At 42.2% G+C, this 27,683-nt stretch overlaps 4 protein-coding genes across 5 annotated transcripts; 2 read left to right on the top strand and 2 right to left on the bottom strand.

Annotated features, from left to right (window-relative positions):
* Window positions 1–1,294: 1,294 nt before the first annotated feature.
* Window positions 1,295–8,348, top strand: LOC146383591 (syntaxin-2-like). Its single transcript, XM_084934922.1, has 9 exons — window positions 1,295–1,425; window positions 1,630–1,674; window positions 1,988–2,087; window positions 2,981–3,055; window positions 3,449–3,510; window positions 3,670–3,778; window positions 7,198–7,271; window positions 7,394–7,531; window positions 7,623–8,348. Exons 2-9 carry the CDS (start codon window positions 1,636–1,638, stop codon window positions 7,794–7,796), a joined length of 771 nt encoding a protein of 256 aa, XP_084791048.1. The 5' UTR covers window positions 1,295–1,425; window positions 1,630–1,635; the 3' UTR covers window positions 7,797–8,348.
* On the bottom strand, window positions 8,266–11,427 carry pgam2 (phosphoglycerate mutase 2 (muscle)). Its single transcript, XM_084934924.1, has 3 exons — window positions 10,926–11,427; window positions 10,629–10,809; window positions 8,266–10,014 (listed from the first exon to the last, which is right to left on the bottom strand). Exons 1-3 carry the CDS (start codon window positions 11,340–11,342, stop codon window positions 9,845–9,847), a joined length of 768 nt encoding a protein of 255 aa, XP_084791050.1. The 5' UTR covers window positions 11,343–11,427; the 3' UTR covers window positions 8,266–9,844.
* A 3,243-nt stretch (window positions 11,428–14,670) lies between these two features.
* On the top strand, window positions 14,671–17,602 carry LOC146383589 (neurofilament light polypeptide-like). 2 transcript variants are annotated; one of them, XM_084934921.1, is made up of 4 exons: window positions 14,671–15,816; window positions 15,938–16,062; window positions 16,524–16,918; window positions 17,015–17,602. In XM_084934921.1, exons 1-4 carry the CDS (start codon window positions 14,773–14,775, stop codon window positions 17,341–17,343), a joined length of 1,893 nt encoding a protein of 630 aa, XP_084791047.1. In that variant the 5' UTR covers window positions 14,671–14,772; the 3' UTR covers window positions 17,344–17,602. The 2 variants fall into 2 exon arrangements, with proteins under 2 accessions (XP_084791047.1, XP_084791046.1); XM_084934920.1 differs by having other exon boundaries at window positions 14,672–15,816; window positions 16,524–16,924.
* A 3,770-nt stretch (window positions 17,603–21,372) lies between these two features.
* On the bottom strand, window positions 21,373–26,140 carry nefma (neurofilament medium chain a). The gene is made up of 3 exons (XM_084934919.1): window positions 24,898–26,140; window positions 23,962–24,086; window positions 21,373–23,851 (listed from the first exon to the last, which is right to left on the bottom strand). The coding sequence occupies exons 1-3, from the start codon at window positions 25,954–25,956 to the stop codon at window positions 22,282–22,284; spliced, it is 2,754 nt and encodes a 917-aa protein (XP_084791045.1). The 5' UTR covers window positions 25,957–26,140; the 3' UTR covers window positions 21,373–22,281.
* Between the last annotated feature and the right edge of the window lie 1,543 nt (window positions 26,141–27,683).

Genomic DNA, 27,683 nt, shown 5'->3' with positions numbered 1-27,683 from the left:
TGTCACGGAAATCATTATGAGTTTACTCAGTACATTCTTTTCGTTTCCTCGTGATGGACAAATTATTAATATGTGCACATGATGTAGTAAAGTAATGTTAACCTGTTTCTGCTATCCACGCAAAAGAGACTAAGAAGAGATAAGTAGTGTCATGACACTGTAATATCATAAATTAGGATTATCGGTTGTTGTGTTTATGTTGGGCAGGGTTTTTTTTTCAATAGGGCAATTTGGGGCTGGATAATACAATGAGCCAACCACAGCTGGGGGCTCATCCAAAAGTCAAATACAATTTTTAATAAAACAACAAAAAAAAAAACAATTTAAAAAGGGAGGGATTTTTTTCTCATTTACTTAAAAATTACTAGGAAGCTATAGGTTAGCTGTAGCAGCTAACAGTACATAGAAAATGGTTTAGCTAACCCTTATGACCTGTAAATAAGGAGCCAGGCTGCCCTCACCAGTGCAAGGTCTTCTGCAGCTCACCAGGGAATACTTTTTGCCCAGCTATTTTATTTATTTGTTTTTGACAAAGAAAACTTGTATGTATTCATTTTCTATAAGTGGACACATCCTAATACCATGCTTTTTCTAGAGAAAAGCTCCCTGAACTCTTGCATGTATTATTATTTTAACACTCATCCTGTGTGAACAATTGCAACAAATACTGAGGGAAGTGACAAGTGACGCTGGGTGAGGAAGCAGAGAGGGGGAGATAGCAACAGCTGTGTGTGTGTGTGTAGACATACTGTTATGCTATGACCATTTCTATTTCATATGAGGTAATTTAAATATTTTGGTGCACTGTGATGGTTACATTCTTCAGTGAAGTACAGTGCACTCTATGTAAAACTATTCTGTGTACAGTATGTACACATTCCGGTGTGATTTGAGTAATTGTTGAAGGAAAAAAAAAGACCTGCCCATTAAAACCAGTTAGCTAGGGCTTGTTACCAAACATTTGTAATAAGGTGTTTGTGGGTATTGGGCAATTACAAGCTATGCCCTGGCTGCAGTTAACCGCACAGCATACAGTATGTTAGCACTGGGATTCGTACTGGTTAACTCCCGTGTAGGAAAAGCCTTTCAATCCCCTAAATCTCACTCCCTGGTATAGTTCTAATGCTAAGTCTCGGTGAACTACAGTAAACAGACGGCAGGTGCATCACTCCCACACCTGCTCCTTAAGTACAGTACCTTTAGCCGCAGGACAGGCTCTTTGTTTGCTTTGTTGTGACGGTAACGCGCCTGCGTGCCAGCGCACTTTATTACACAGGTGAGCTCATCGAGCTGTGCTAACAAGAGGAAGGGCAGAGAGCAGGTGAGGCCGAGCCTTATCGCCAATACCGAAAGTAACAGTATTACGAGGGATTCTTCTTTTTGTCGTTGTAGTCACCGTAATGCCGACCGTATGTTAGCCGTTTGGTAGGTTTTTAAAAGGTTTTTAAAGTTAAAAGACTTTCTCGGAAAAAAGCCTACATCCAGTTTGTCTCGCTTATACAGCAGCTTTGTATTTTGTTTTTTAGTATTAGATATTAATGCTAAAACATTCAAGGGATTTTCCCTGTAAAGGTGGTGTTTTTCAAATCTCTTTAACGGACTAATGTCATTTTTCCTCACCTGTAAAAGGACGAAATGACGGCCACGAAAGACATGGAGGATTTTTTCAAAACGGTAAACATGACACAGCTTTGAGCTACGCTGTTCTTTCTGAAATAGCTCAAATTTCATATGTACAATATTTTAAAGGCAATACTTAATACAATAGTTAACTGTCATAGACTGTGTAATTACATTTAAAGGTGTAATTTCTGGCAGTGGTTGTCTGATAAACGTGTGTTCATTTTGCTAGAAATGTGTTAGCCTCACAAAAGCAAAGTATCATGTGTGCTGTCAGACCAGTTCCCACCACCATACCCCATATAATATTTTCATGTTGTGTGTTCCAAGCTGTGTAACAGTAGTGTTTGCATCCATGCATGTGTAGGTGGGGGAGGTGAGAGGCCTCATTGAAAAAATCTCCTGTCAAGCAGAGGATGTGGAGAGAAGACAAGCTGCCATCCTCGCGTTTCCGAGTCATGACAAAAGTAAGTGCTGATTTTTATTTTTTATTTTTCAAAAAGAAGCAAGAAGCAAGAAGAACAAAAGTGAGTTCTTCATTGTTATGCTGAAGCGTTCAAACTGTCTCAAATTCTCCTTGTCACACAACAGCAACAAGAAACACACACAACGAAGAGGCTAAACAGCCTTTGACAAACACACCTGCAGCTGTTTGTACAGCAACAGACTTGGTAAATGTTACACAGATCAACATGCTTAGGAAGTTTAGATATAGCTTCAAAATCTGCATATATACACACACACACATACACCCACAGATGGAGATAATAACAGTGTAGCGTGCAAAAGGTCACTAGGTACCTCAAATTAAACCGTCTCCAGCTTGTGGTGGTATTCTTTACACACCGTTATTAAGAAATGACTTGTTGTGCTTATAGCAGCAGTGCATTTTGTAGTTTCTTTTTGAGTAGACAATATTAATACTCAAAAATGCAACTTCACTGGCCTCTCTAAGATGCTCTTTTTATTCCTACTCATGTTACTGACCCAGTGCCAGTTCCCCAGCTCTTTCTTCTTAGTACCACTTACCTTTTATTTAACTTTTTTTAACATTTTCTTGTCCTATCCCAATTTTTTGAGACATTTGAGACATAAAATGAGTAATGTTTATTTTAAATTGTACATTTTCTGTTATGAATAAAATATGTTTATCAGATTTTCTGATCAATGCATTCTGTTTTTATTCACATTTTGTACAACATACCAACTGTTTTTAAAATTGCAGATATAATATGAACATCACAAAAGCACTATATATAAAAGTTAATCCTTTTTGACACCCGTGGTGTCTGTCTGTGGTGATATTCACCACACACAGTAGTTATTTCCTCTGTGGACTGAACTTGTTTTGTTCTTCCAGGAAACAAAGATGAGCTGGAGTTGCTGAACAATGAGACCAAGAAGAATGCTAAGTTAATCAAAGCAAGGCTAAAATGTAGGTGGACACAATTTTTTTGTAAAGCACTGCAAAATTAGCTTTTATGCAGTGTAAGTTTTTGTCATGCTTCAGTGCAGTTAGATAAAATTTATCATTTTTTTCGATATGGATGATGCATATTTAGCTGTGTTGTTATTGTTTAATATAATGAAATGGGGAGGATCAGTGCAGCTGAGTTCCTCATACAGTGGGAGTAGTTTGTAACACAGGATTTGACTTGTAAATGTGTAAAAAGGAAGTGTGGTGTAGCCCACTCAACATGCCTTTTGTAAACAAGCTGACAATAACACTGAGCTCTTTACTGTAACTGCAGAAAAGTACTGTGACATAGCAGACTTTGTTTAGTTTTCACTTGGTCCTGTATTCATGTTAGATAGTATTGTTTTTCAGCAATGCAGAAGCCTGGGGATGAGACCGGAGCTACAGTAGCCCAACGTATTAGGAATAACCAGGTGTGCAAGTAGTTTTATTTCCTGCCACAAACCAGGTGCAAAATGATTGTCTGACACTCCTTTGCAGTTTCAAACACGCCCGGCAAAATTACTCCTGACAGAGGTCTCTTTATTGACATTTGAATTGATTCCCTTCATTCTCTGGCTCTCTTTCAACAGCACTCGTACTTGACTCGGTGGTTTGCTGAAGTCATGAAGGGTTACCATGAGGCACAAATTTCCTTCAGAGAAAAATGCAAGGCAAAAATTCAGAGACAGCTGGAGATTGGTAAGTTGCCAAATCTAAAAGGGAGCACTTGTCCCTCCTCACCCTCAGGTCAGGTTGTGTAAATGGATTTTATTTCATACACCAGTCCATACTGCATTGTATGGAGGGCGCTTCTGCCAATGCTTTACTAAAACCTACACTAGTGTAAGTCACTGTGAGAGTGTTTGCATAGTAGTAGCACTTTGGATAATAAGCTGGTGTCGTTTTGGAGCAGCAATTTACAGTCTACAGTTTATGGTCAGCGCTGTATTGTAAATAAGTGTCAGGTTCATTGTTCTTTCTCATGACTCACTACTTCACAGTATTATAACCAGCTTTCTATTATACATCATGTTTACAGCTTTCTTTTTCTCCTTTTGTAGTCTGAAGTCATTTTATACATTTAAACAGTAAAGGAAACTGTCCTTTCAATTCCTGTTAAAAACAGTGCTGCCTTACAGTTTACATGCACTCACAAACTACTTTATTAGATACACTTTATTATTATCTAATAAAGAGACTGGACTAACTTTCACCTTAATTCTTCATGGCTGCCAGCCCATCACATTCAAGGTTCTATGTGTTCTACATTCAGAGATGTTTTTCTGCATGCATTGGTTGTAATGAGAATGATAATTTGAGTTACTGTTGCGTTACTATCAGCTTGAAGCAGTCTGGCCATTGCCTCTGTCCTCAGGCATCAACAAGGCATTTTTGCCCAGAAAACTCATGGGGTATTTTTTTTGGCCTATTCCCTAAAAAAAAACCCTAGAGATGGCTGTGTGGGAAAATCTCAGTAGATCAATAGTTTCAGACTAGCCAGTGTGACACCAACAAACATGTTACATTCAGAGTCACTTAAATCACCTTTTTCCACATTCTGATGCTCAAACACGGGTCACCTTGTCCATGTCTGCATGTCTAAATGCATGCACTGCGTTGCCATGTGATTGGCTGAATAAAGAGTTATGTTAAAAAGATGTTGAATAGGTGTACCTATAAAGGTGGCAGGTATGCTATGGTAATTTTTTTTCCTTCAAATCTACAATTAATATTGTACTAAGCAGCTGGCAGGGTGAACGTCTGTTTAATAAGCACTCATACATGCGGTTCCCCATGATAACATCTAGAATATGTCTGTGAAGGTTCTCAGTCATCCAGGTCATCGTAGTCAAAGGAGCTTGCAAAGAAAAGCGTCTGGACTTCTTTAAGTTACTTGAAGACGTTTCACCTCTCATCCGAGAAGCTTCTTCAGTTCTAAGGTCAAATGGTGGAGAGTCCCAGATATAAACCTAGTGGGAGTATCCCCCCACAGAGGGACAAAAGGACCCCCTGATGATCCTCTAATCGCCTGAGCCAAGGTGTGAAACTGGGTGTGGGTCCCAATCAGCCAGAGTTTCGGGTGTGTTCATTGTGAAACCTGGCCCCACCTTATCATGCGAATTCCTGAGGTCAGATGGCCCAGGATGTGAGTGGGCGTTAAGGCGTCTGGGAAGGGATCTCAAAACTGGATTATAGATGGCAGAGAGTTGGTGTCGTAAACCCCCACCTCTGTTCAAAGATGGTCGCTCACAGTGGACATTCTTTCACTCCTCTTTCAAACCATCTGTCCTCTCTGTCCAAAATGTGAACATTGGCATCCTCGAAAGAGTGTCCTTTATCCTTAAGATGCAGATGGACTGCTGAGTCCTGTCCTGTGGAGGTGGCTCTTCTGTGTTGTGCCATGCGCTTGTGAAGTGGCTGTTTGGTCTCTCCAATGTAGAGGTCTGGGCATTCCTCGCTGCACTGTACAGCATACACCACATTGTTAAGTCTGTGTTTTGGCGTTTTGTCTTTCGGGTGAACCAGTTTTTGTCTGAGCGTGTTGCTGGGTCTGAAATGCACCGGGATGTCATGCTTGGAGAAAACTCTCCTAAGTTTTTCTGATACACCGGCTACATAGGGGATGACAATGTTGTTGCGTCTGTCCTTCTTATCCTCCCTCGCTGGTGTCTGGTCTTCTTTTTTGTGCCTCTTTGCTGACTTTAAGAACGCCCATTTAGGATAGCCGCACGTTTTGAGTGCTTCCTTTACATGTGTGTGTTCCTTCTTTTTTCCTTCAGGCTTAGAGGGAACATGTTCTGCCCGGTGGTGTAGGGTCCTAATTACTCCAAGTTTGTGTTCCAAAGGGTGATGGGAGTCAAAGTGGAGGTACTGGTCCGTGTGTGTGGGCTTCCGGTAAACTTCGATGTTGAGTTTGCCGTTCTCTTCAGTGTGCACAGCGCAGTCCAGGAAAGGCAAACAGTTGTCCTTTGTGTCTTCCCTGGTGAACTTGATGTTTTTATCCACAGCGTTAATGTGCGCAGTGAAGGATTCCACTTCTTGTGTCTTGATTTTGACCCAGGTGTCGTCCACATATCTGTACCAGTGGCTGGGTACTCTTCCTTTGAAAGAGCCAAGAGCCTTCCTTTCCACTTCCTCCATGTAAAGGTTGGCTACAATAGGTGACACGGGGGAGCCCATGGCACAGCCATGTTTTTGTCTGTAAAAGCCTTCGTTGTATTTGAAATATGTAGTGGTGAGGCAGAGGTCTAACAGTGTGCAAATCTGATCGGGTGTGAAGTTGGTCCTGTCCTCCAAGGAGCTGTCTTCTTGTAGTCGTTTTCTGACAGTCTCCACGGCCTCCGTGGTGGGTATGCAAGTGAAGAGAGAGACTAGTGAAAGAAGCCATCTATGTCCACTGTGAGCGACCATCTTTGAACAGAGGTGGGGGTTTACGACACCAACTCTCTGCCATCTATAATCCAGTTTTGAGATCCCTTCCCAGACGCCTTAACGCCCACTCACATCCTGGGCCATCTGACCTCAGGAATTCGCATGATAAGGTGGGGCCAGGTTTCACAATGAACACACCCGAAACTCTGGCTGATTGGGACCCACACCCAGTTTCACACCTTGGCTCAGGCGATTAGAGGATCATCAGGGGGTCCTTTTGTCCCTCTGTGGGGGGATACTCCCACTAGGTTTATATCTGGGACTCTCCACCATTTGACCTTAGAACTGAAGAAGCTTCTCGGATGAGAGGTGAAACGTCTTCAAGTAACTTAAAGAAGTCCAGACGCTTTTCTTTGCAAGCTCCTTTGACAACATCTAGAATAGTTACAGGGTGCAGTGTATCTGTGAAAACTGCTTTTAAGTGTAGTACTTAAGCTGCTCCACAGTACGATACACTGTAATTTAAATGTGCAGTAGTACGTTTAGTAAACAGACTAATGTATATCATTATAGCAATAAGTAGAAGTTGAGGTGTAATTGCGCCATCCTGTGGTGACTATCTAACTGGCATCCTTGGCAGCACAAAATAAGTCTTGGTCTTTGTCTGTTATTTATTTAGTTGTTGTTCAATAAATTAAGTTCCACAAACATGATGAAACTTATTTAGTATCTTTTGTTACTTTCAGTGAATAAAAGCACTACAGGTAAAGAGTTGGAGGAGATGTTGGAACGTGACAATCTTGCCATCTTCATATCTGATGTGAGTGGAATCTAACATCTTTTTTTCATCTTTTTTTGGGTCACTCAGATAAGCAGTTTTTGTACGTTTGAAGCCGTTTATATGATAATTCAAACACAGCTTGAGCATTTTCTCTTTCGCAGATCACCTCTGACAGTCAGATTTCCAGCCAGGCTCTGACTGAGATTGAACTTCGCCATCAGGAAATCCTCTGCCTCGAGTCCAGCATTAAAGAGCTGCACGAGATATTTGTTGACACTGCCATGATGCTGGAACTCCAGGTAAAACAAGCTACCTCGCCTGAGAATGTTTAATGAAGTTTAATGTAACATATTTGTGAATGACATTCATTATGTTTTTTTCTTCTCCCAGGGCGAGTTAATCAACAACATAGAAAGAAATGTCACAACTGCTGCAGAGTATGTAGACAGATCAAAAGAAGAAACAAGCAGAGCCGTTGACTACAAGAAGAATCCTTATAAGATAACATTTCGGCCAAACTTCATGAAGTCCCTCAAGAAAAATAGTGCCCCTGATCCTGTGTGAACAGTGACTACACCAAATGTCCTGGTGTGCATTGAAGTCAGTTTTATCTGATTTATGTTGCTTGTGTGCCCCTCAGGCTCCTTTCTAAAGGATTTTGATGACGCTGTTGTTTTAATGAAAAGAATTCATTTGATAATAGTAAAACGATTCTGTGGACAAGGCAGCAGCTTCCTAACACCACCTTCAGTCAGTGTATTTAGATTCCTAGTCCTCAGGGTTTAGGTTTTAGAAATGGCAAAACAGCCCCTTTTATGTTTTCCTTCAGTCTCTTATTTAGCCAGTAGGTGTCATGACAACACTACAGTGTTCCTTCTCTATTTGCTGCCCTTTAAAACTATGGTGTTGCATATTGTGTTGTTTTGTTTTTTTAATGGTTTAATATAACACTGTGTTAAAGTGAGAAAAAATGTCTGTAAACTGACCACGCCGATCTCAAAATAAACCTGTGAGGAATGGTGTGGTACTTAATTCATGGGTCTTTTATTATGATAGCACAAATGAAAGAGGAGAAGGGATTGCTTTGATGATTGAAGGCAGAACACAGGCAAAATTATATTTACAATGTAAGTGAAGGTCAACTTTAAGTTGTTTTGGTTCAGCTAAAAAGCTATATATTGTTTTTAGTGCGCACAGTGGCGATCCATATTATGGGCAATAGTAGCAGAAACATGCATTCAGAAACATTTGGATGACTGATTAGAAGGTTAGGATTTCAAGCTTCCCTGTACCGTAATGTTAAGCACTCAGCCCTCTTTAGCAGCACTCCATACTCTAACCTCAGCTTGCTAACAAGATGAGAATGTGCGACAATCAAAAAGAATGTTACTGTGGTGTAACTTTGTGAAAAAAAACAAAGGCTTGCATTAGAATGCTGTCGCAGGCCTGAAGAATTTCTCCTCACATAAAATCACTTCAAGGGGACAACTAAACAGTCTGGATGTACTTGCAGGAAGATGACAAAGCGTCTTATGCTATTAAGCCAGTAAAACAACTTGTACAGGGATGAACCATTCTTCCAAAGGTTGTCTCGGTTGGGGTTTGGCCAAAATGACAGTTCAGCATCTTCCTGTGGTGCTGCACTGTGTGGAGATTTAGTGATGGGGGAAGCCAGAAGATGATATATGATGATGTCACTGTCATACTCACTGAACAGTTCAGCAAGCTTGTGTAAGCTGAGGCATTGTCATCCTAGAAGACACTGCTCCCATCAGGATAGAAATGTTTTATTGCACAAAAAAGGCACTCGGAATAAATTTGCATTAATTTTCAGTTAACACTTTGTCAAAAGGGACAAGTCCACCAAAAACCTTAAAGAAAAATCTGGAAATGTCTGCATTTATGTTTCTCCCAATGACTGCAGTCACTTGTCTGTACTGACTCTTACCTGGGCCTTAAGTGCAATAGGTACCTGTTTAAAATTATTGCGTGTGCACGTTTTCCAGTGAGATCTGACTGGAGTGGAGGATGAGCAAGCATATTCCTGCATCATGGGAGTGCTGCCAGGTTGAACCCATTGACTTAACCATTAGGCTGTGTTTCTCGCTCTCCTCCCCCCTCCTCCCCTCGCTACAGCTCCTGGATAAGATTTCACAGCACCTTTAGCACTTTGCTGAAAGCTCGGATTTTCAAACAGGGAGGGAAGAAGGATGGGAGATAAGGATGACGATGTAATTTAAAGACACAAAAAGAGAAAAGAGGTGCAAGAAGATAAGGAAGGCAATGAAACTGATACAGCACTACATAAAAAGATGGTTTCTTTATTGGTTGTGCCAGGTTGGCGAGGGCCCACAAAATAGGGCTTGGCCACAAAGGACTGAGTGGTGTGTGATGACATCAAATGTTAGGCCCTGCATTTTTGCTTTAAAAGGTCATCCCTGTGTTTGTCATTTAAGCAAACAGTAAGCTAATGGGCTGAAAGTGGCCTGTCTCCAAAAGAACCATTAAACGCTTCCCCAGTTGGAATGGACAACAAGGATCTACTAATAGATTAGAGGAAAAGGTTGAAGGTGGGTAACAGTCTCTTTTTCTGCCTCCGCAAGGAGTCTGGCTTATTTCTTCGCTTTGCCCTGGGCAGCTACAGCCTCCATGGCCTTCTTTACAGTTTCCTCATCACCGAGGAAAGACATGGGCTTAATGGGCTTCAGGTTAGCATCCAACTCATACACAATTGGGATTCCCGTGGGAAGGTTCAGCTCCATGATGGCTGCATCAGACATACCTGGTGATGCAAGCAGACGGAGCAGATGGAGACATGCAAAGATCAGCATCAGAGGACTGTAACTGATACAATACACTGTACTGTAAGTCTGTCAGATTCCCAGCAACATAGACAGGACAACAGATGGACAACAGAAAAAAAAAAACTAAAGAATGTTTTCTTTATATCTCAGTGTATTTGAAGTTCTAAGGTCTGCCTCTGTCTTTCAACACTGGACCTGCCACTCCTATCTGACATTTACTATTGCCCTTGAAGCTCTTTAAAACCCTTATCCGTCTCTGGGCTGCTCCTTGAAAAAGTACAACCTTTCTACATAAAGGTCGTGACTGTAATGGGAACCAAGCTCATGACCCTCTACCCTGTCCCTGAGATCTGGTGTGAGCCTCTGCTGCTATTTATAGACAATGCAATCCACAACTCTTGTCTGTATGTGTGTAAAGTCTGTGTAAGTGTGTGACACTGGCTATTCAGGTCAACTTTCTGCAGAAGTCTTTGGCTATCATGAAATAATTTCACCGTTAAGTGTTCTGCAGTGTAATTTTTTAAGTCTCTCTATCTACTGTGTCCGACCTTCTCATTCTTTTCTTTTTGTAAGCTTTGTCCACAGTGCTTACCCTCTAAGTGCTTGACAATGCCACGGAGGCTGTTTCCATGGGCAGCAATGATGACATTCTTCCCAGCTTTGATTTCAGGAACAATGACTTCATTCCAGAAAGGCAGAGCGCGGGCAATGGTATCTTTAAGTGACTCACATGTGGGCAGCTCACCAGGCTTCAAGCCTTTGTAGCGCCGAGACTGGAGGCAAAAACAACACCGCAAAGTACAAAAGCTTAATAACTGACAGCACTCTCAAGCAAATTCTGGAGCTCTTTAAGCTTAGAAATGATTAAGCTACTTTGCATTTGTCTCACCTCGCTGATGATTTTGTGATAAGGGTGGTCCTTATCCATGGGTGGAGGTGGGATATCAAAGGAACGACGCCAGATCTTCACCTGCTCTTCACCGTGCTTTTCGGCCGTCTCTGCCTTGTTGAGCCCAGTGAGGCCTCCGTAATGGCGTTCATTCAGACGCCAGGTACGAATCACAGGCAGCCACATCTGGTCTGTGCCCTCCATGATGGTCCACAGGGTCTTGATGGCACGTTTCAGCACAGAGGTGTAGCACACATCAAACTTCATGCCTGCCTCCTTGATAGCCTGGGCACCACGCTTGGCCTCCTCCACTCCCTTTTCACTGAGGTCAGCATCGAACCAGCCACAGAAGCGGTTCTCTTGGTTCCAGGCGCTCTCGCCATGGCGGACAATAACCAAACGATGGGCGGCAGCCATGCTTAATGCTATTTCCCTAGATTTTTACTTAAACCAGACACAGAGCCCTCAGCCCTCCTAAGTTGTGGACACTCACACACACTCTGGCTGACCAACAGTAAGCCCAAGGCAGCATACCACACCCTTTTTATAGCAACCTGGCAATGCATAGCAGACAGGCCTTCTTTACTTTCCCCCTGTGAGAGGCCTTCATACTCTGATGGACACACTGGGAGGACCAATAGAGCCAGGCCTCTATCCTGGGACATGTGGTGTCTGGGAAGGCCAGAGGTCAGATACTGATCCAGAATAGCAACATGACTTTTAAACTGACATCTGTGCAAGAAAAGTTTAAAGATCAGAGTTGGAACCTCATGCTCAGATGAAGCATTTCCTCACTCTTCAACTGCACAGTGAAGATTTTGTATGTTTAGTAAATATTTGTCCACAGGGCATTTGTTGTGTGGGCATAACAGTGACTATATGACTCATGCAGGTCCTCTGTGTTCCACTATGGCTGGAGAAATTCCATTTTCAGTGTGTCACTAAACAGCTGCATACAGTAGCTGCCAGTGCCAGCAGAAAAAAATATATATATATGCGGCTGACTACTGGTGCTAGATTTACTCTTACTTCTATAAACAACAATTATGTATTATCATAAAGAAGATGTTAACTAAAGAAAGAGATAAAGGTTCATAAACATTAAAAGGAGTGTGCAAAAGTCTGTCAGAAGTGCCTAACTTGGTGCAACATAAAGACATTATCAAGTCAGTGTAAAATCTGAAATCAGGGTAATATATAAGGTGTTATTTCAATTAATCACCTCTAGGAGCTGCTCTAGTATCATATAGATTATGTTTACCATTGTATTACATGAAACTTGTTTTTATAAGATAAAAACACCGCATAAAAAACTTTGTGAATTACAGTTAGAATATTTTAGGGGTATGTTGAAAACAAAATGAGTTACAAATCCAATAATCCACTTTTCTCCATATGATAGAAAATTGTCACCATCTCTGCTGCATGCTTTGATTAAAACTTAATCACTTTGTATCCTATGACATGCTACTGAGACAAATAATCACATATCACACAAACATCTTTATTATTTTTCATTAAATTTAATGCTGGGAAGAGAAAATACACTGACAGACAAAGAGCTGACAAAGCAGGGGCACTGAGCTGCAGAGCTAACAGGAAAGGTGGATACCTTGTGTCCTGAACAATCAAATTTATGATCCAGAGGAAATACAATAATCCAAAAATAGAATATTAATGGAACTCCAGGCATGACGCCAACCTGCATCATGTGATCATGACATTGAGATTTTCTTCTATACAGAATATAAACTAATGAGAAGGATTGTGACAAGGAAGAAGAAAAGTCACTATTTTTTCATTTTTATGGCTAGTACAAGATGTTTAACAGAGAATGATGAGTAGTCTTTCAACTAAAATTCTCTGTGTGCTGCCTACCATCAAAAAACTGTCTGGCAAGTCTTGCAGAATGGGAAAAGTTAAGTTGGAAAATAAATATAATATAAATACTTGCATTTAACAAATACACAATTGGTTATTACGTTAATTTAAGTTGTGTCTGGTGGTGGCTGGATAGATGGATGGATGGTATTTTTGGCCCTCTGGTGGTCAAACTGGACTAATGCATCTTATTAGTTTATTCCACCAAGACAGCAGATGCTATCATGAATCACAAAATTGTTGCTCTTGTCAGAAGTATGATGCTGGCATCGTTTTTTGTAAAATGCTAGCAATGTTGACTGCAATAATACTGTCGTCTTCACATGTAGGCCGAGCTTTTATGTTAGTGAGCATCGTGGAGGCAAGAAGTACCAACCTGGAAATTAGCGCTGTAAGTGATCTAATGTGTTTGGGAAGAGAAGTTAATGATCTACTTTCTCTGTTTTATTTCCCCAGGTCCTGTAAGCGCCTTGTCTGCCAGAAATCGCCCCGATGCAGATTGTCATAGTGCTGTTACGGTGGGAAAAAAGTGTACACAAGGGAGTTTGTGTGATCACAACCGTTACGATGACTCAGCCAGCAGCGCAGCCTATGCAGCTCCCACAGAAGCCCCCCCACCTCCCACCACCTACCTCCTTTTTATTTGGGCACAGCACTGCCTATAGGCACCAGGGGCATTTGCTGCAAAGGCAAAGTCACCAGCCATACATGCTGTAGAGCTTTCCCATATACAACAATAGACAACTACACAAAACTGCACAATTCATGCTGCAAAACACTGCAATGCACTTGATTTATTCATAAAGCTGGAAAGAAAAATGAATCTTTGAACGGAAACTCTTTACTTCACACGCACACGCACACACACACACACACACACACACACACACACACATGCCATATGTAGCAGTATGGTTATGTTTTCTCCTGTTTCAAATCATGAGGGCAACACAATATGTAACTAGTCACTGAATATTTTAAATATCTTGTGTCGCTGTTATGGACAATATGATGCTCTTGAGAATATTTGTTCTATATATTTAAAGCAGAGGAGGTATTTAGGTGAACACACAATTTTCAACTTCTGCAGAAAAAGAAATCACAGTAAATATTCTTTAACTAAAGGATCAAAAAAGAGTATTAAACACACCCTGCATGTAAAAATTAATAACCTTTAACAGCAAACAGTTGAGAAACCTGTTGAGAAAAATGAAAATCAATTATGGTATTTTTGCAAGCTTTGCTATACCGCACCATACATGTTGTATTCATTTATAGTTCAGACATTGTTTTAGCTGCACATTAACCCACTCTAAGTCATGCCTTAATAGTGTTATGCCATCTGTTTGGGTGGGATTTTTATCATTGCAGGTGGTGAGGCCATGGCTGTAGTTCTGCTCCCCACCACACGGAGAGATGCTGTGTCATGATTGTAAAATGAGGACACCCCGGCCCCACCCTCACCCTTTTTTCTGCAGTGAGTGAGAAGACAGAAAATGTGTTTGAGTGATATTTTGTCATTTTTACAACATAAAATTACTGTAAAAACTGTACAGTTTCTTAAAAAGATCAGGTTATGTGTTTAAAACTGGCCATGTGATAGACTTTTTTTTTAAAGTTTTGCTGTAGTCTTAAAAATTACTGTAAAAAGCTGTTTTTATATTCTAGTTTATTTAGAAACTGTTTTTCTTCCTCTCTGCTTTTAACCCTTGCTCATTTCCCTCCTCCATGTATTCCCATGGCTCGTATCTTTCTCATTTCTTGCCATTGCAGTGTAAACCTATCAAGCCTTCATTGTCAGAGGGTGCAGAAAGTGCTTGCGTCAGCCCCCACCATCCAGCTATAAAAGCGCAGGCTGCTGCAGCAGCAAGCAGTCAAGACTTAAACCCAAGCCCTTCGTACACCTCCACACGCACACATACAGCAAGAGGAGAGGAAGAGCAACTTTTCCTCCCAACACTCAACCATGAGTAGCATCGGATATGACCCTTACTACTCCACCTCATCATACAGACGCTATTTTGCAGAGCCTCCTGCACGTGTGGTGGTGACTAGAGGGAGGACCCTCTCTGGCTTCTCTACTCATGCATCCCCACTGTCTTCCTCCCGTCTGCAGTACTCCTCTCCTGGCCGTGTGCTCTACTCTTCTTCCTCACCAGCCTCTTCCCTGGAGCTGGAACTCAGCCAAGCGGCCCAGATCAGCTCCGAGTTTCGAGCTGTACGCACACAAGAGCGCAGCCAGCTGCAGGACCTTAATGACCGTTTTGCCGGTTTCATCGAGAGAGTGCGTGAGCTGGAGCAGCAGAACCGTGCCTTGGAGGCAGAACTGCTGCTGCTGAGGCAAAGGCACTCTGAGCCGTCCCGCCTGAGAGCACTGTATGAGCAAGAGGCCCGGTCCCTGAGAGCAGCTGTGGATGAAGCTAGGGCAGAACAACAGGCTGTCCTAAGTCAGAGAGAGAGGCTGGAGCAAACCCTGAGTGCTCTGCAGGGTCGATATGAGCAGGAGGTGTTGGCTCGTGAAGAAGCTGAGGGCAAGCTGATGGAGGCTCGTCGGGAGGCCGACGAGGTTACCTTAGCAAAGGCTGAGCTGGAGAAAAGTGTGGAAATCCTGCTGGACGAGCTGGCCTTCCTCAAGAGGATTCATGAGGGTGAAGTGGTTGAACTTCAGGCCCAAGTCCAGCTGGGTGTGCAGGTGGCTGTGGAATCTGAGGCTGCCGCTCCAGACCTCTCTGGGGCTCTCAGGGATATCCGGTCCCAGTATGAAAGGCTGGCTGCCAGGAACATGCAGGCAGCTGAGGAGTGGTTCAGAAGCAAGGTAGGCTCCCTGACTGAAACTGTGGCCCAGCACACTGATGCTGTGAGAAATTCCAAGGACGAAGCAGGAGAGTACCGACGCCAGCTACAAGCCCGCATACTGGAAATCGATGCATGCAGAGGCCTCAATGAATCCCTGGAAAAACAGCTGCATGACATGGAGGAGAAACAGAGTGCAGAGATAGCAGCTATGCAGGTCTGTAAATGTGGTCCAGATCTTTGAAGTGTGTTACTTAAGGTTTTCATTTGATCCTGCAGTATGTTATTTCCCTTTGTCTCATTGTATAAAATAACACTTAACTTTGATTTTTCTTTAGGATACCATTGCAGAACTGGAAAGTGAGCTGAGGGGCACTAAACAGGAAATGGCACGCTACCTGAAGGAGTACCAGGACCTTCTGAATGTCAAGATGGCTCTGGACATCGAGATTGCTGCATACAGGTAATGGGTGAAACAGGGAGTGAGTCTGATAAATGATAAAGGGTTTCTTTTTAGCATTGCAAAATTATATAGAAACTCCTATTTAGAAGCACCTAGGAAGCTGATGATTTTGGATTTGTATCAGAGTCAGTGAAGTTTTTTTTACATTTAATGTCTGAGACATGCAGGGACGTAATTTCCAGGGGGGTTATGACCCCCCAATAATCAGACCCAACCAAAAACCCCTCCCAATAAAATTATGAATTGTCTTGCATAAATAGGCTGTTGATTTTCTGTACTCATTTCAGTTATTACCAGCAAAATAGTTTAATCATCTCGGAATTTACCCAGATTTATTTATTTATTTAGACAGAGATCCTGACAATAGAATTCTAAGAGTGAATAAATGGCCACTTACTGTTACATTTAAGACCCATGCTTTTAACTGATCTCTGATCCTTTCTTTTCATTGTTTGACGCAGGAAGCTCCTGGAAGGGGAGGAGTCTCGCTTCAGTGTAGGTATGGCCGGGGGAGTGTCCCCGTTGTACAGCCACAGTTTGTCAGCGCCCTCTTTCGCTAGGCCCGTCTTCTCCAGCCTGAGCTCTGGCACCTCCTACCTGATGACCTCACGCCTGCTCAGCTCCAGTGTCAGCACCACTGAAGGCATCATCTCTGCCAGCCATGCCCAGCAAGCAGAGGCCAGCCCACCTGGTGAGGAGGAGGTGGAAGAGGAGGAAAAGGAGGAAGAGGAAGCTAAGGAAGAAGAGGTGGGAGAAGAAACAGAGGAGAAAAAGGATGAAGAGGAAGAGGAAGGTGAGGAGGAGGGTGAGAAAGAAGATGAAGCTAAGGAAGTAGAGGAAGAGGATAAGGAAGAAGGCGAGGGTTGGTTTAACTTGCTCAGTCATGTTCTATCAGTCAAATAAATATCAATTATTAGTGTCATGGTAACTAAATTGTCATCTCTTGATTCAGGTGGTGATGAAGAGGAGCAAAAGGAAGATGCAGCAGAAGCTGCTGAAGATGAAGGAAAGAAAGAGGGAAAAGATGAAGGGGAGGAACCTGAAGTACAAGAGGAGGCAAAAGCAGAAGGAGCTGATGAGAAAGAAGATGATACAAAAGATGAAGCACAAGAGCAGGAGGAAGTTCAAAAGAGTGAGGAGAAAGAAGATAAAGCTGATGACAAAGACGTGAAAGCTGTTCCAAAAAAAGATGACAAAGCCGAAGCAAAAAAGGAGAAAGATGAAGAGAAAGCTGCCCAACCTGAGCCAGCTGAAGAGAAGAGCACAAAGGATAAAAAGTAAACCGTTATGGTCAAGACTGTCCACAAAAAAACTGCAGCTTAAAGACAGGTAGAGGCAACAGTGCTGTCCTCTTAGATCTGCTTGTTAACATGGTGCTCAATAACACAGTCCAACAGCCATTTAAAGCAACAAATCAAGGTTAAATGCTTACCAATGTTCTGAATAGCCCATAAAGGTCTTGTTGCACAGTTCTGAGTGAATGTAATAGTGTATGTGTGTGAGAGTTCTGGTGGGTAAATAAATTATTCGTAAAGCCGTGCATCTCACTGATTTTGATCCCTGATTTAAAGATTATGCTGACATGCATACAGATTTATGATATAGTCCTTGGAAATGTAGAGACATGTGTTGATTTATTATTTCCTTAGCAGGCAGAGAGGTGAGCAGCCCAATCACTTACCGCACTCACACTGAAAAATACAGACATTTAGTGTCACAACATTGCCTCTAAAATAATTGCCATCCTGCTGTGTTATAAACACTGTCACAAAAGATCCTGCTGTAGTTCAAGATTGATTTTGATCATCAAAGAATGTGGCTTAAAAACCATAATCTTCATCTTACAAATAAAAAACTGTTTAGTAGTAAAATCAGTTTAAAACTTTCATCTTCTATACTGTCTGAGATCACTTGCTGCTCACCATATACTGGGTTACAGAGCAAGTTTGTAACTTTTGAATGTTGCCAGGATTTATAGTGAGTATCTAAACTCACTGTGTAGTTTACTCAAAGTATCACACATTGCCTCTTTAAGAATAACATCCAATGATCGTCACTATAGTCCTTCAAAGATCTGAGATCATTATGCATTGGAATGAAGGGAAAATGACAAATGAATATGAGGAAGAAAAGAAGCATCAAGGGCTGCAAAGTATTCATCTTTATTAAGCTAAGGTAATGTGCTCAGTATGTTATGTATTTATCAGAAATATCACAGAAATATATGTTGGCATTTACACATAACAACATTTCATCTACCACATTACAACTGTGTAACAGCAATGAAGAACTGAAAAGAAAATCATCCCAATAATATCAAAAACGTGTTCCTCATGTCACCAATTACCTTAAAGCATTGTGATCTAATTGAATTCCCTACACAAGGAATTGAGAGTAGTGAAGTTCAGAGCATTAAAAGGCATGTTTTCAGACTATGACAAAGATATCTTTGGTCTTTATGGATAGTTACCACCTTCACCTGCTGAATCATTTGAATTGTGATTTAAGGGGTGGAGTTTGCTGACACAGGCTGCTGTTGTTGGTAGACTGGGAGTCACTGAACTGGAAATGTCGCCAATGTTTGTGACGTGAGTGCCTTGCAGGGCATTTTAGGTTTATTAGCATTGATTACTACCATTGATTAGCAGCAGGAGTGACAAAAGTACTGACTTTCTTTATTTAAGTAGAAGTACAGATGCCTTTACTCCAGTAAAAGTTGTAGTACTGAAGCAACGTTTTTACTCAAGTAAAAGCAAAAAAAAGTACAGGCTCTGAATTTACTCAGAGTAACAATGGAAAAAGTAGCTACACAATTCTACTAGCCATTTTTGTACAAATGTAACTGAACCTTGTGCTATATTAATATAATAATAAGTAAATATTAGTATATGAGAATATAGAAATTATTAACATTTTAACATTCTAATTTCAATCAAACTGCTGTGTTTGAATCTATTATACAGGGCACATGCAGTGAAAGAAATTTTTAAAAAATAGCTATTTTCTGTCACCTACGTTGCAGACGAGGACTTTCCCTCTGCACCTAAACAGTAAAACAAGTCAGGGGTTAAAGTGGGATTCAGCAGGTCGTGAAACCCCGTGTAGTGATCTGTGTACTGGATCAGCATGGGGAAAATAATCACAACTCACAATAATTTCTAATATAAGCTTCAGTAGATATTCTTGGTGTACATGATGTGAACAGCTGACCTGTTGCTCTTTGTGGATTTATGCAACTGAACTGGCTGATGTCCATCCCCTACAGTGACACTACTTTGTTTATACTGTCTTTACACTAGACTGTATAAAGTTGGAAGTCAGTGAATGAATCTAAACATCATCAGCTTAAATGCAAAATTCATCTTTGCTTCGCTTGATGTAACATCCCTTCAGGCTTCCTCCTCTTCTGTAGTGCAAGCCAGATTCTGAAGTACCGCAAACACAACTTAATATAAATGTAATATAATAAAAACACTACAAGAAAGTGCAGATATTTGTTGAAAAATGTAGGGAAATATAGTTAAAAGTTGTCAGAAAAATAAATACTCATGTAAAAGTTCAGATACCTGAAAATTCTACTTAAGCACAGTAAAGAAGTATTTGTACGTAGTTACTTCCCACCTCTGATTAGCAGGCATTGTGTGTATGCATCCATCTTTTATATACAGTCTATAGCCATACTATAGTCTATAAGCGCAGTAGTGATGTGCGGATCTATACTGAAATATCGATTCCTCCGATACCAGTCATTTATGTTCTTGAATCGATTCTCATATTAAAATACTGATATTTTTTGTAATTTAGGGTAAATTTGTAGTTTATCATTAACAGGAACACAGTGGAAAGAAACTATAACATTCGGACTGTCTACATTCGAAGGAACTACTTCCTCTTCCGCCTTTCATAGTCATATGCGAAATATGGCTGTATAAATGTGTTGCAGCCCCTTGGCATGGCACTCACAACAATGGCTGAGCATAAATGGAGTCATGTGTGGACGTATTTTACCTCCACAAACAGCCGAGATGTGGTTTGTGATACATGTGGCAAGAAAGTGAGGTGTTGTTGCAACACCACTAACCTCGTCAAACACCTCGGAGTAAATCATATCACAGAATATGACGTCTCTCGCGGAGTCCTTTAGTGCTGCAGGCAGGCAGCGTGTTCAAATAGCGCACAACTTCAGTTTTTTTATTTCTATATGATGAATTCTGCATTATTAAGTTATAAGAACAAGTAATCTGATATCCTGTAATCATGACGACGCTATAATTTGAGATACAATAAATGATACAATAAATAAAATACGTTTTTGTACAAAGTATCGGTATCGGATCAGTATCGTCGATACCACCCTGAATTTTACTTGGTATGGGATCGGAAAGGAAATCAGTGGTATCGCACATCACTAAAGCGCAGCAGCCTTGGGCTCTAGGCGAGTAAAGGGATGCTTAGATGCTTAAAAGTGACGCTTCTCACTTTTAAGACATACATTTATTTTAATTTAAACACCACACAGCCAAAGTTTACTGATAAAGAAAGAGAGGAATGGAGGCCAGAGAAACGAGCTTCCATGACTGCCAAGTTCGTTTGGTTTCTTTAAAAAGAAAAGTAGCAACAAGAACCAAACTCGCTTGTCCAGGACTTAATGTTTCTAAACTGGTGCAATGCGGAGAAGTGCACCAGAAGTTTCCATGTATTTATTTTTAAATGAAATTCATGCTGATACTAATGATTAACCAGTGACACCCAACCAAGATCGCCCATAGCATTGTTTTCCCAGTTATCTCAAATAGCTCCCTGTATAGTTAATATTCTGTTATCTCTCCTAATGTGATTTTTTTGTTTTGTTTTTTTTGTTTAAAAATGCCATTTACACACAAACACACGCTGGTCCACGTCATTAAATTAGGCTTTTGGAACCCTTGTGGTGGGTTTTTAAAAAGACACTGATGCTATTTAATACTGATTTTCTGCACCCAGCCTGCCAGTGATCACATCTGTCGTCACTGCTGGGTTTATGTTGCTGTTGACAGGAAACAAACCAAAGGCACATTTTATATTAAATGATATTTTTTTAAAACATCCTGGGAATATTATTACAGCACCACAGCCCTCCCAAGCACCTCTACCACCTTAATATTTAATTATGTCAAGTTTTTTGAAGGAAGGATGCAACACTTTTACAGTAACTACATTCAGTTGCTAATAAACTATGTAATATTCCATAGCTGTAATGCTGTATTGCTGCAGTGCTGTATACAGTTGCAAAAAATATGATTAAAAGAATAATAAAATGACAACAGACAGTTGGCGTTTTGAAGATCTTTATGACATTTATTGAGCAAATGCTGCTGGGAAATTGTTCATGATGAGTAAAGTCATGGGATTGCAAACAGTAGCACCTCATTAAATTCTGTATTTAAATTCAAGTCCATCCTATGCATACAGGAATGCATGTTTCTATCATTTACAGTATATATTTTTTTTCAGTTGCACTCAGGTAAACATAACAGACACTGATAAAAAGCATGTTTAAGGCTAGGAGTTTCTTTAGGTTTCTTAAGCTTTATCTGCTTCGGTAAATGGATGTATATGGTATTGTGTTTATCATATCACCGTCCATTTCTTCCGTCACTGTCGGCTGTGTATTTGTTGTTGTTAGTTTCTTTTTGGCTCAGTTGGTATCTTCACGTATCAAGTAAGGCTTCGTCAGTAGAATACATATGTCTGCATCGAGGACCCTCCATCCGCCAGTCCCCCACTTTTGCTTCAACTCAAAAACCCTCTCCACAGTAATATTGTTTATTGATTGCTTTCTAGTATTTACTCTTTTTAAGGTGTATTTCTACCATACAGAGAGGAAAGTATTCCGCTCCCCTGAGCTAACATGCAGAGACACCCCACCCACCCAAGCACCCACCCATTCGTGAGCTCACCCACTAACTGCAGAAAGGAAAAAAAATATAAGGAAGAATAAAATATCTCAGTCACTTGCTCCTGTCCGCGTCTGCTGTGAAGCCCGTTTGAAGCTTTCACTCAACATGCATTTTTGAAATTTGTAGCGTTTAACTTTTGTCTTCTCGCTCTGACTTGTTTTGTATGTTTGAGAGTGGTTATCTTTATTACATCGCTCTAGCTGTATGATTTTCTTTGTTATGTTAGTTCTGGATTGATTGCTTGTGTTGTTCTCTCCCCTTCCTCCCCTTCCTTCTCTGCTCACTCACTCTCCGTCACCTGCTTGATAGACTGAGTGGAGTGTTTCTCGGTCTTCTTAGTAGAGACCAGTTTCTCCTGCAGCATCTCTTCCGCCTCCTTCACTGTTTCGGTCACAGTGACGGACTTGATGACATGCTTTGACCCATCCTCTCCGGTGGTGATTGTCTCCACGGTCTTGGTGATCACAACCTTCTGGCTGCCGTCTTCCTTGACAGGACTCTCGTCTACGCCGTTGGTGATCACGTCAGCTTCTTTTCCTTCATCCTTCTTCTCTTTCTCCTCGGGGCTACTCTTGTCTATGTCACCGTTCATGGCAACATCTTTCTTTTCAACTTTCTTCTCTTCTGTTGGCTCACTCTTTTTCTCAGTCTTGTCTTCAGTGCTTTTAGGAGCCTCAGGCTTTGCGGTCTCGGTCTTTGGGGATTCAGCTTTTGGGGAGCTAGATTTTGGGGATGCTTCTTTTGGAGACTCTGCTTTAGGAGAAGCAGGCTTGGGAGATTCAGATTTAGGAGACTCTGGTTTTGGTGATTCAGACTTGGGGGAGGCAGGCTTAGGGGATTCAGACTTGGGGGAGGCAGGCCTAGAGGATTCAGATTTGGGAGACGCAGGCTTTGGGGAATCTGACTTTGGAGAGTCAGGTTTTGATCCCTCTGTTTTGGGAGCTTCTTCTTTCTTTGGAGATTCAGGTTTTGTTTCCTCAGATTTAGGACCATCTTCTTTCTTGGCCTCGGCCTTTGTAGCTTCAGTTTTTGGAGCCTCTGTCTGGGTTACAGCTGGTTCTGAGTCTGGCTCATCTTTTCCCTTCTTCTCATCTTCCTTTTTGCCTGCATCCTCTTTTTCCTCCTTCTCATCTCCACTTTTGGATGCTTTGTCACTACCTGCATCTTCATCCTGATCTCCACTCTCTTCTTCAGCACCTGCTCCCTCCTCTTCTCCACTGCCCTCTTTGTCTCCAGCCTTCTCTTTGTCAGGAGAGGCTTTAGACTCTGGAGCTTTGGTGCACAACATTGTCTCCTCAACTTCTTCCTCCTCTCCTCCTCCCTCTCCTTCTTCATCACCTCCCTCTGCATTATCCCCCTTTTCTCCCTCATCCTCACCCTCACCACCTTCTCCCTCTGCTTCTTCTTCCTTCTCATCCTCACCACCTTCTCCCTCTTCTCCCTCATCACCACCTTTTTCATCCTCCTCTTCCTCCTTGCTGGGCGCACTCGAGCTAACTTTGGCTTCAGTGACAGCTACGACTTCTTCTTCTTCTTCTCCTCCCTCCTCTCCTTCTCCCTCTTCCACCTCACCCTCTGCTTCCTCTCCCTCTGCCTTCTCCTCCCCTTCTTCCTCTTCACCCTCCTCTCCTTCCTGTGTGGCAGAGAGCTCTTGCGCTAGCTCTGCCAGGGCCTCATCCATTTCAGCCTTCTCATCCTCAACCCTCGTCTCCTCAATGATCTCCTCCACAAACTTGTGCTGCACCTTAAGCTTTGTGGGCTCCGACTTAGGCTTAGAGATTTTAGTGGTGGTGACAGTCTGGCGGTAAGGAAAAGTGCTGAAGTGGGTCTCCTCACCCTCTAGGAGTTTCCTAGTGTAACAAATGCATAAATCAGATATTTAAAGTATGCTTCTATATGAAAAGGACTGCAAATATTGTTTCAAAATTAAATTTCAATTGTGCATGAGTGTATCCTGTACCTGTATGCAGCTATTTCAATGTCTAAGGCCATCTTGACATTGAGCAGGTCCTGGTACTCGCGCAGGTGACGAGCCATCTCCCATTTGGTGCTCTTGAGCTCATTATCCAGCTGGTGAATTGTTTCCTGAGTGAAATACACAAAAATCAGTTGTTGTTATAGGGTTGAATATGTTGAATAATTTAAATGCAATACGAGGTCCAGTGCTCAAAACCAGTCTTCATGTATTATGCAATTTTTTTTGAAGCCTTAATAGTTTTTCCAAATTATCTGTTGCAGTGTTGCCCATGTCTTTCTGTAAACTCTGCAGACTCTGCGCAACAAGGCGTCTTGCTTTTTAATACATTCTGACGCAATACAGTATTCTAGAGATGTTGAATGCCTCTGTTTCAAGGGCAGCCTCCGCACTCTTTCAATACACCCCCACCCTCGCCCTAAAATCTCAGTGGTGTGATGCAAGGACAGAGCCAATCAAGGCATCGACCCATTGCCTCTGACTCAGCAAGAGAGAGAGAGAGCGGGAGAGAGAGAGAGAGTCTGCTGCAGCGATTCCCTTTAACCATTTCGTGACTCTTGGAAATCTCTCCAGCTTGTGAATACAATCAGCCTGCTTAAGAGAAAACTGTTTGTGCTTAACAGTCACAGTTAGGCAGAAGGGGACAAATGTTACAGAACCTGTCAAACATAACAGAAACTAATATTTTATATTTGTGAATGGTTTTTTTTATTTGATTTTAAAGGCTCACGCTTAAATGCTGCGTCAGTAAAACATAAATGTGTCCTATTAAGAACATCAACTCTTTTATCAAGTTTTAAAAACAGGCTACACAATTCTTTAAGAATAATCTATGACATTTCAAAACAGAATTGCTCTGTTTTAGAGTTGAACGTCTGTTCTCAGCCCACCTTCACCGCTCTTACCGGGCTGCCTTCTTACCTGCAGGCTGGCCAGGTCGCTGTTGTGGCGGTCCTCGATGTCATTAAGCTGTCTCTCCAGTGAGTCTCTTGTACCGCGGACGGACTCCAGCTCCACCGTCTTGGACTGCAGCTGACGGCGATAGTCGGCTATCTCGTCACGGGCGGACTTTATGGCGTCCTTGTTTTGCTCTGCAGCCTCGGTCAGCTTGACGTAGCGGCACATGAACCAGTTTTCCACCTGCTGCAGGTTCTGGTTGGAGTGGCCCTCCAGCTCGCTTCGAATCTCCCGGAGAGCCTCGGTGATGTCAGCCTTCTGGAGGTCTTTCCTTTCCACTGTCACCTGAGACGCCTGAATCTGGGCGATGAGGTCGCTGACTTCTTCCTCGTGATTGTTGCGGATGAAGGCGATTTCATCCTGCAGCGACTGAACTTTCTTCTCCAACTCAGACTTTACCAACTCCGAGTCGCTCGTGTCCTTCTTCAGGACACGGATTATGGCCTCTGTCTCCTCTCGGATGCGAGCTTCTTCTTCAAAGCGGTCTCTGATCCGCTGGATGTCCTCGTCGATGTGGTCCGTGTCGAGCTGAATTTGTGCCTTGTCATGGTGGATTTGCTCCAGCAGCTCCCGTAGCTCCCGCAGCTCCTGGTCATAGAGGTCGTCCATCTGGGAGCGCGACACCTGCTTCTGCCGCAGTGCCTGGATCTCCGCCTCGATCTGCTTGTTCTGCTGCTCCAGGTAGTGCACCTTGTCAATGTAAACAACAAACCGGTCATTGAGCCCTTGAAGTTGCTCTTTCTCGTTAGAACGCTTGTAGTCTCCGTTCAGGATAGAGGTTTGACTATAATCAACGCTGTCGGCGGAGCTCAGCACAGCTGAGCTGTATGCCCGGGTTACCGGCATATTCACGCTCCTCTTGTAAGACGTGGTCACGGTGGAGCCGGGACTGGCCCGGGACCAGGACTGGGACCGAAAGCCGCTGGAGGGGGTGCCGCTGGAGCGGCTGTAGCCATAGCTGGTCGTTCTAGTATCCATAGTTCTCCTGAAGGGACTCCCTACAGTGTCCACCGGGTAACTCATCCGGTTAGACCACAGAAGGGGATGTGCGCAAGAATGAAGGAAGACGGTGCAGGACGTGCAGGAGTGTGGCGAACGTTTATGTGGGTGTATGTGTGCGTGCAGGTGAGGGGTGTGTGGCTCTCACAGCGACTGAGACCTCCTCTGCGTGCTCCTTATATATCCGAGGCTCTGCAGTTGCCAAAGCAAGTATGAGGCAATTTTATTCCATCCACTGAAAGAGGGGGAGGGGAGGGCGCATCCCCCTCGGGCCGTCTGCTAATGGTCCGGGGTCCCGTTCAGCCTGAACCACGTGGGCTATACGGGTTACGTGGGTGTCCGGCTTAAAGTAACCTGACAAAGTAGATAGATAGATAGATAGATAGATAGATAGATAGATAGATAGATGTAGCCCCCTCTTAGTTCAGCACCATGGACAGCAACATGCAGTTCAACAGCAGTATCAGTTGCATTTATTCTCGGTTGAAAAAATAAACTTCCTTATCCTTCTTGTCAATAATACGGTATAAAGAAGGTAAAAGGGAGTGCCCACCCAGTGATCCACAGCGTGTGTGTGTGTGTGTGTTCGTGTCTGCCTGCTGTATTCTTGTGTTTACATTAATATTGTCCATAGTTTGTCTTTTTGGATCACTGCTGCACAGGGTAGTCAAAAACAAGCCATTTTTTGAGGGGGTGGGATTTTTAGTCTTTGTTGGACAGAGCAGTAAAGAGCTTATATTAAAGTAGGAGGAGATCAAGGTGGAATGACTTGCAGGAAATGGCCCAGGGTGAAATAAAGCCTGTGCCTTCCTTAGAAGCCTTTTGGCATATGGGCAACCTGCTCAACCAAGTGAGTTATAGTGGCACTCCATCCCAAATAAATAGCTTACCTTATCAAACATCTATGGCCACACATACAGATAATTCAAACTTTAAAGTTGAGTGTTTTTTCTGTTTACCGACACTTCTAGCCACTAATTGATTTCCAAACTTCTGTGAAAAGAAAAATATCATCATAGAGAAGCTGGATTAATTTTCATGAAGAGAAGTCTGTTTGGGTTAAGGCACAGCTACAAAGTACATTGAATTTTCCAACTCCTGACACAGTCTGTTCTTGTAATTGAATGTCTAAACATCAGGTATTCATTCAATAACTTGGGATAACTTCAGTGAAATGTGAAAACTAAAATGTTAACCCACTTTTGTTTTCTTTTTAATCTCCATCATGACAAAATATAATCTTTGTTAATTTACAGAACTGTTTAGAAATTAGTCTGTACAACCTACACGGAGATGTGTTTTAGCTACAACACTGTAATAGTCAGTGTTTATATTTGTACATGTTGCATGTAAACTTTCTTCCAAGTTAGTAGGATTTTTTCATGGGATTTGTGAGTTATCGAAGCATTTGATAAGGACATTTCACCCTCAACAAATGAAGCCTCACTGTGTAGGTTGGCTGCATTGTGGCTTGGGCCATCAGGGTATTGATCTCCTGTCAATCTTCAAGCTTCACTCAAATATCGTGTGACTTTGATCAATGTGAAAATGATTGTTGAAGGTAATGCACCACAAACAGCTGCATCCGCCTTTTTCCCATCCACTGCTTATTTAATTCTGTCAAAATTCTCAAACCTCTCTTCTGCAAGTGCAGCCATATTTAAAATCCTGCAAAGCCAGTGCGGACATAAGGACCAAGACAGATACTTTATTGCACATCTGGAGATTGCACTTTGAATTTAAAGCTTTTC

The sequence above is a fragment of the Perissodus microlepis genome, chromosome 7 (assembly GCF_051167445.1).
Source record: "Perissodus microlepis isolate ML-2025 ecotype Zambia chromosome 7, ASM5116744v1, whole genome shotgun sequence".
Lineage (NCBI taxonomy): Eukaryota > Metazoa > Chordata > Actinopteri > Cichliformes > Cichlidae > Perissodus > Perissodus microlepis.
The sequence above is the reverse complement of the archived record's forward strand: the minus strand, read 5'-3'. Positions and strand labels throughout refer to the sequence as shown.

What these genes read in the sequence shown, in the direction of transcription:
- LOC146383589 (XM_084934920.1), top strand. Translation starts at nt 14,773, where the DNA reads ATGAGTAGCATCGGATATGACCCTTACTACTCCACCTCATCATACAGA. An exon ending in ATCGAGATTGCTGCATACAG is followed by an intron (nt 16,063 to 16,523) that starts GTAATGGGTGAA and finishes TGTTTGACGCAG; the next exon opens with GAAGCTCCTGGAAGGGGAGG. An exon ending in GGATAAGGAAGAAGGCGAGG is followed by an intron (nt 16,925 to 17,014) that starts GTTGGTTTAACT and finishes CTCTTGATTCAG; the next exon opens with GTGGTGATGAAGAGGAGCAA.
- LOC146383591 (XM_084934922.1), top strand. Translation starts at nt 1,636, where the DNA reads ATGACGGCCACGAAAGACATGGAGGATTTTTTCAAAACG. An exon ending in TCAGAGACAGCTGGAGATTG is followed by an intron (nt 3,779 to 7,197) that starts GTAAGTTGCCAA and finishes TGTTACTTTCAG; the next exon opens with TGAATAAAAGCACTACAGGT. An exon ending in TTGCCATCTTCATATCTGAT is followed by an intron (nt 7,272 to 7,393) that starts GTGAGTGGAATC and finishes TCTCTTTCGCAG; the next exon opens with ATCACCTCTGACAGTCAGAT.
- pgam2 (XM_084934924.1), bottom strand. Translation starts at nt 11,342, where the DNA reads ATGGCTGCCGCCCATCGTTTGGTTATTGTCCGCCATGGCGAGAGCGCC. An exon ending in ATCACAAAATCATCAGCGAG is followed by an intron (nt 10,810 to 10,925) that starts GTGAGACAAATG and finishes TTTTGCCTCCAG; the next exon opens with TCTCGGCGCTACAAAGGCTT. An exon ending in CATTGTCAAGCACTTAGAGG is followed by an intron (nt 10,015 to 10,628) that starts GTAAGCACTGTG and finishes TTGCATCACCAG; the next exon opens with GTATGTCTGATGCAGCCATC.
- nefma (XM_084934919.1), bottom strand. Translation starts at nt 25,956, where the DNA reads ATGAGTTACCCGGTGGACACTGTAGGGAGTCCCTTCAGGAGAACTATG. An exon ending in GCGACCTGGCCAGCCTGCAG is followed by an intron (nt 24,087 to 24,897) that starts GTAAGAAGGCAG and finishes TATTTCACTCAG; the next exon opens with GAAACAATTCACCAGCTGGA. An exon ending in ATTGAAATAGCTGCATACAG is followed by an intron (nt 23,852 to 23,961) that starts GTACAGGATACA and finishes TTGTTACACTAG; the next exon opens with GAAACTCCTAGAGGGTGAGG.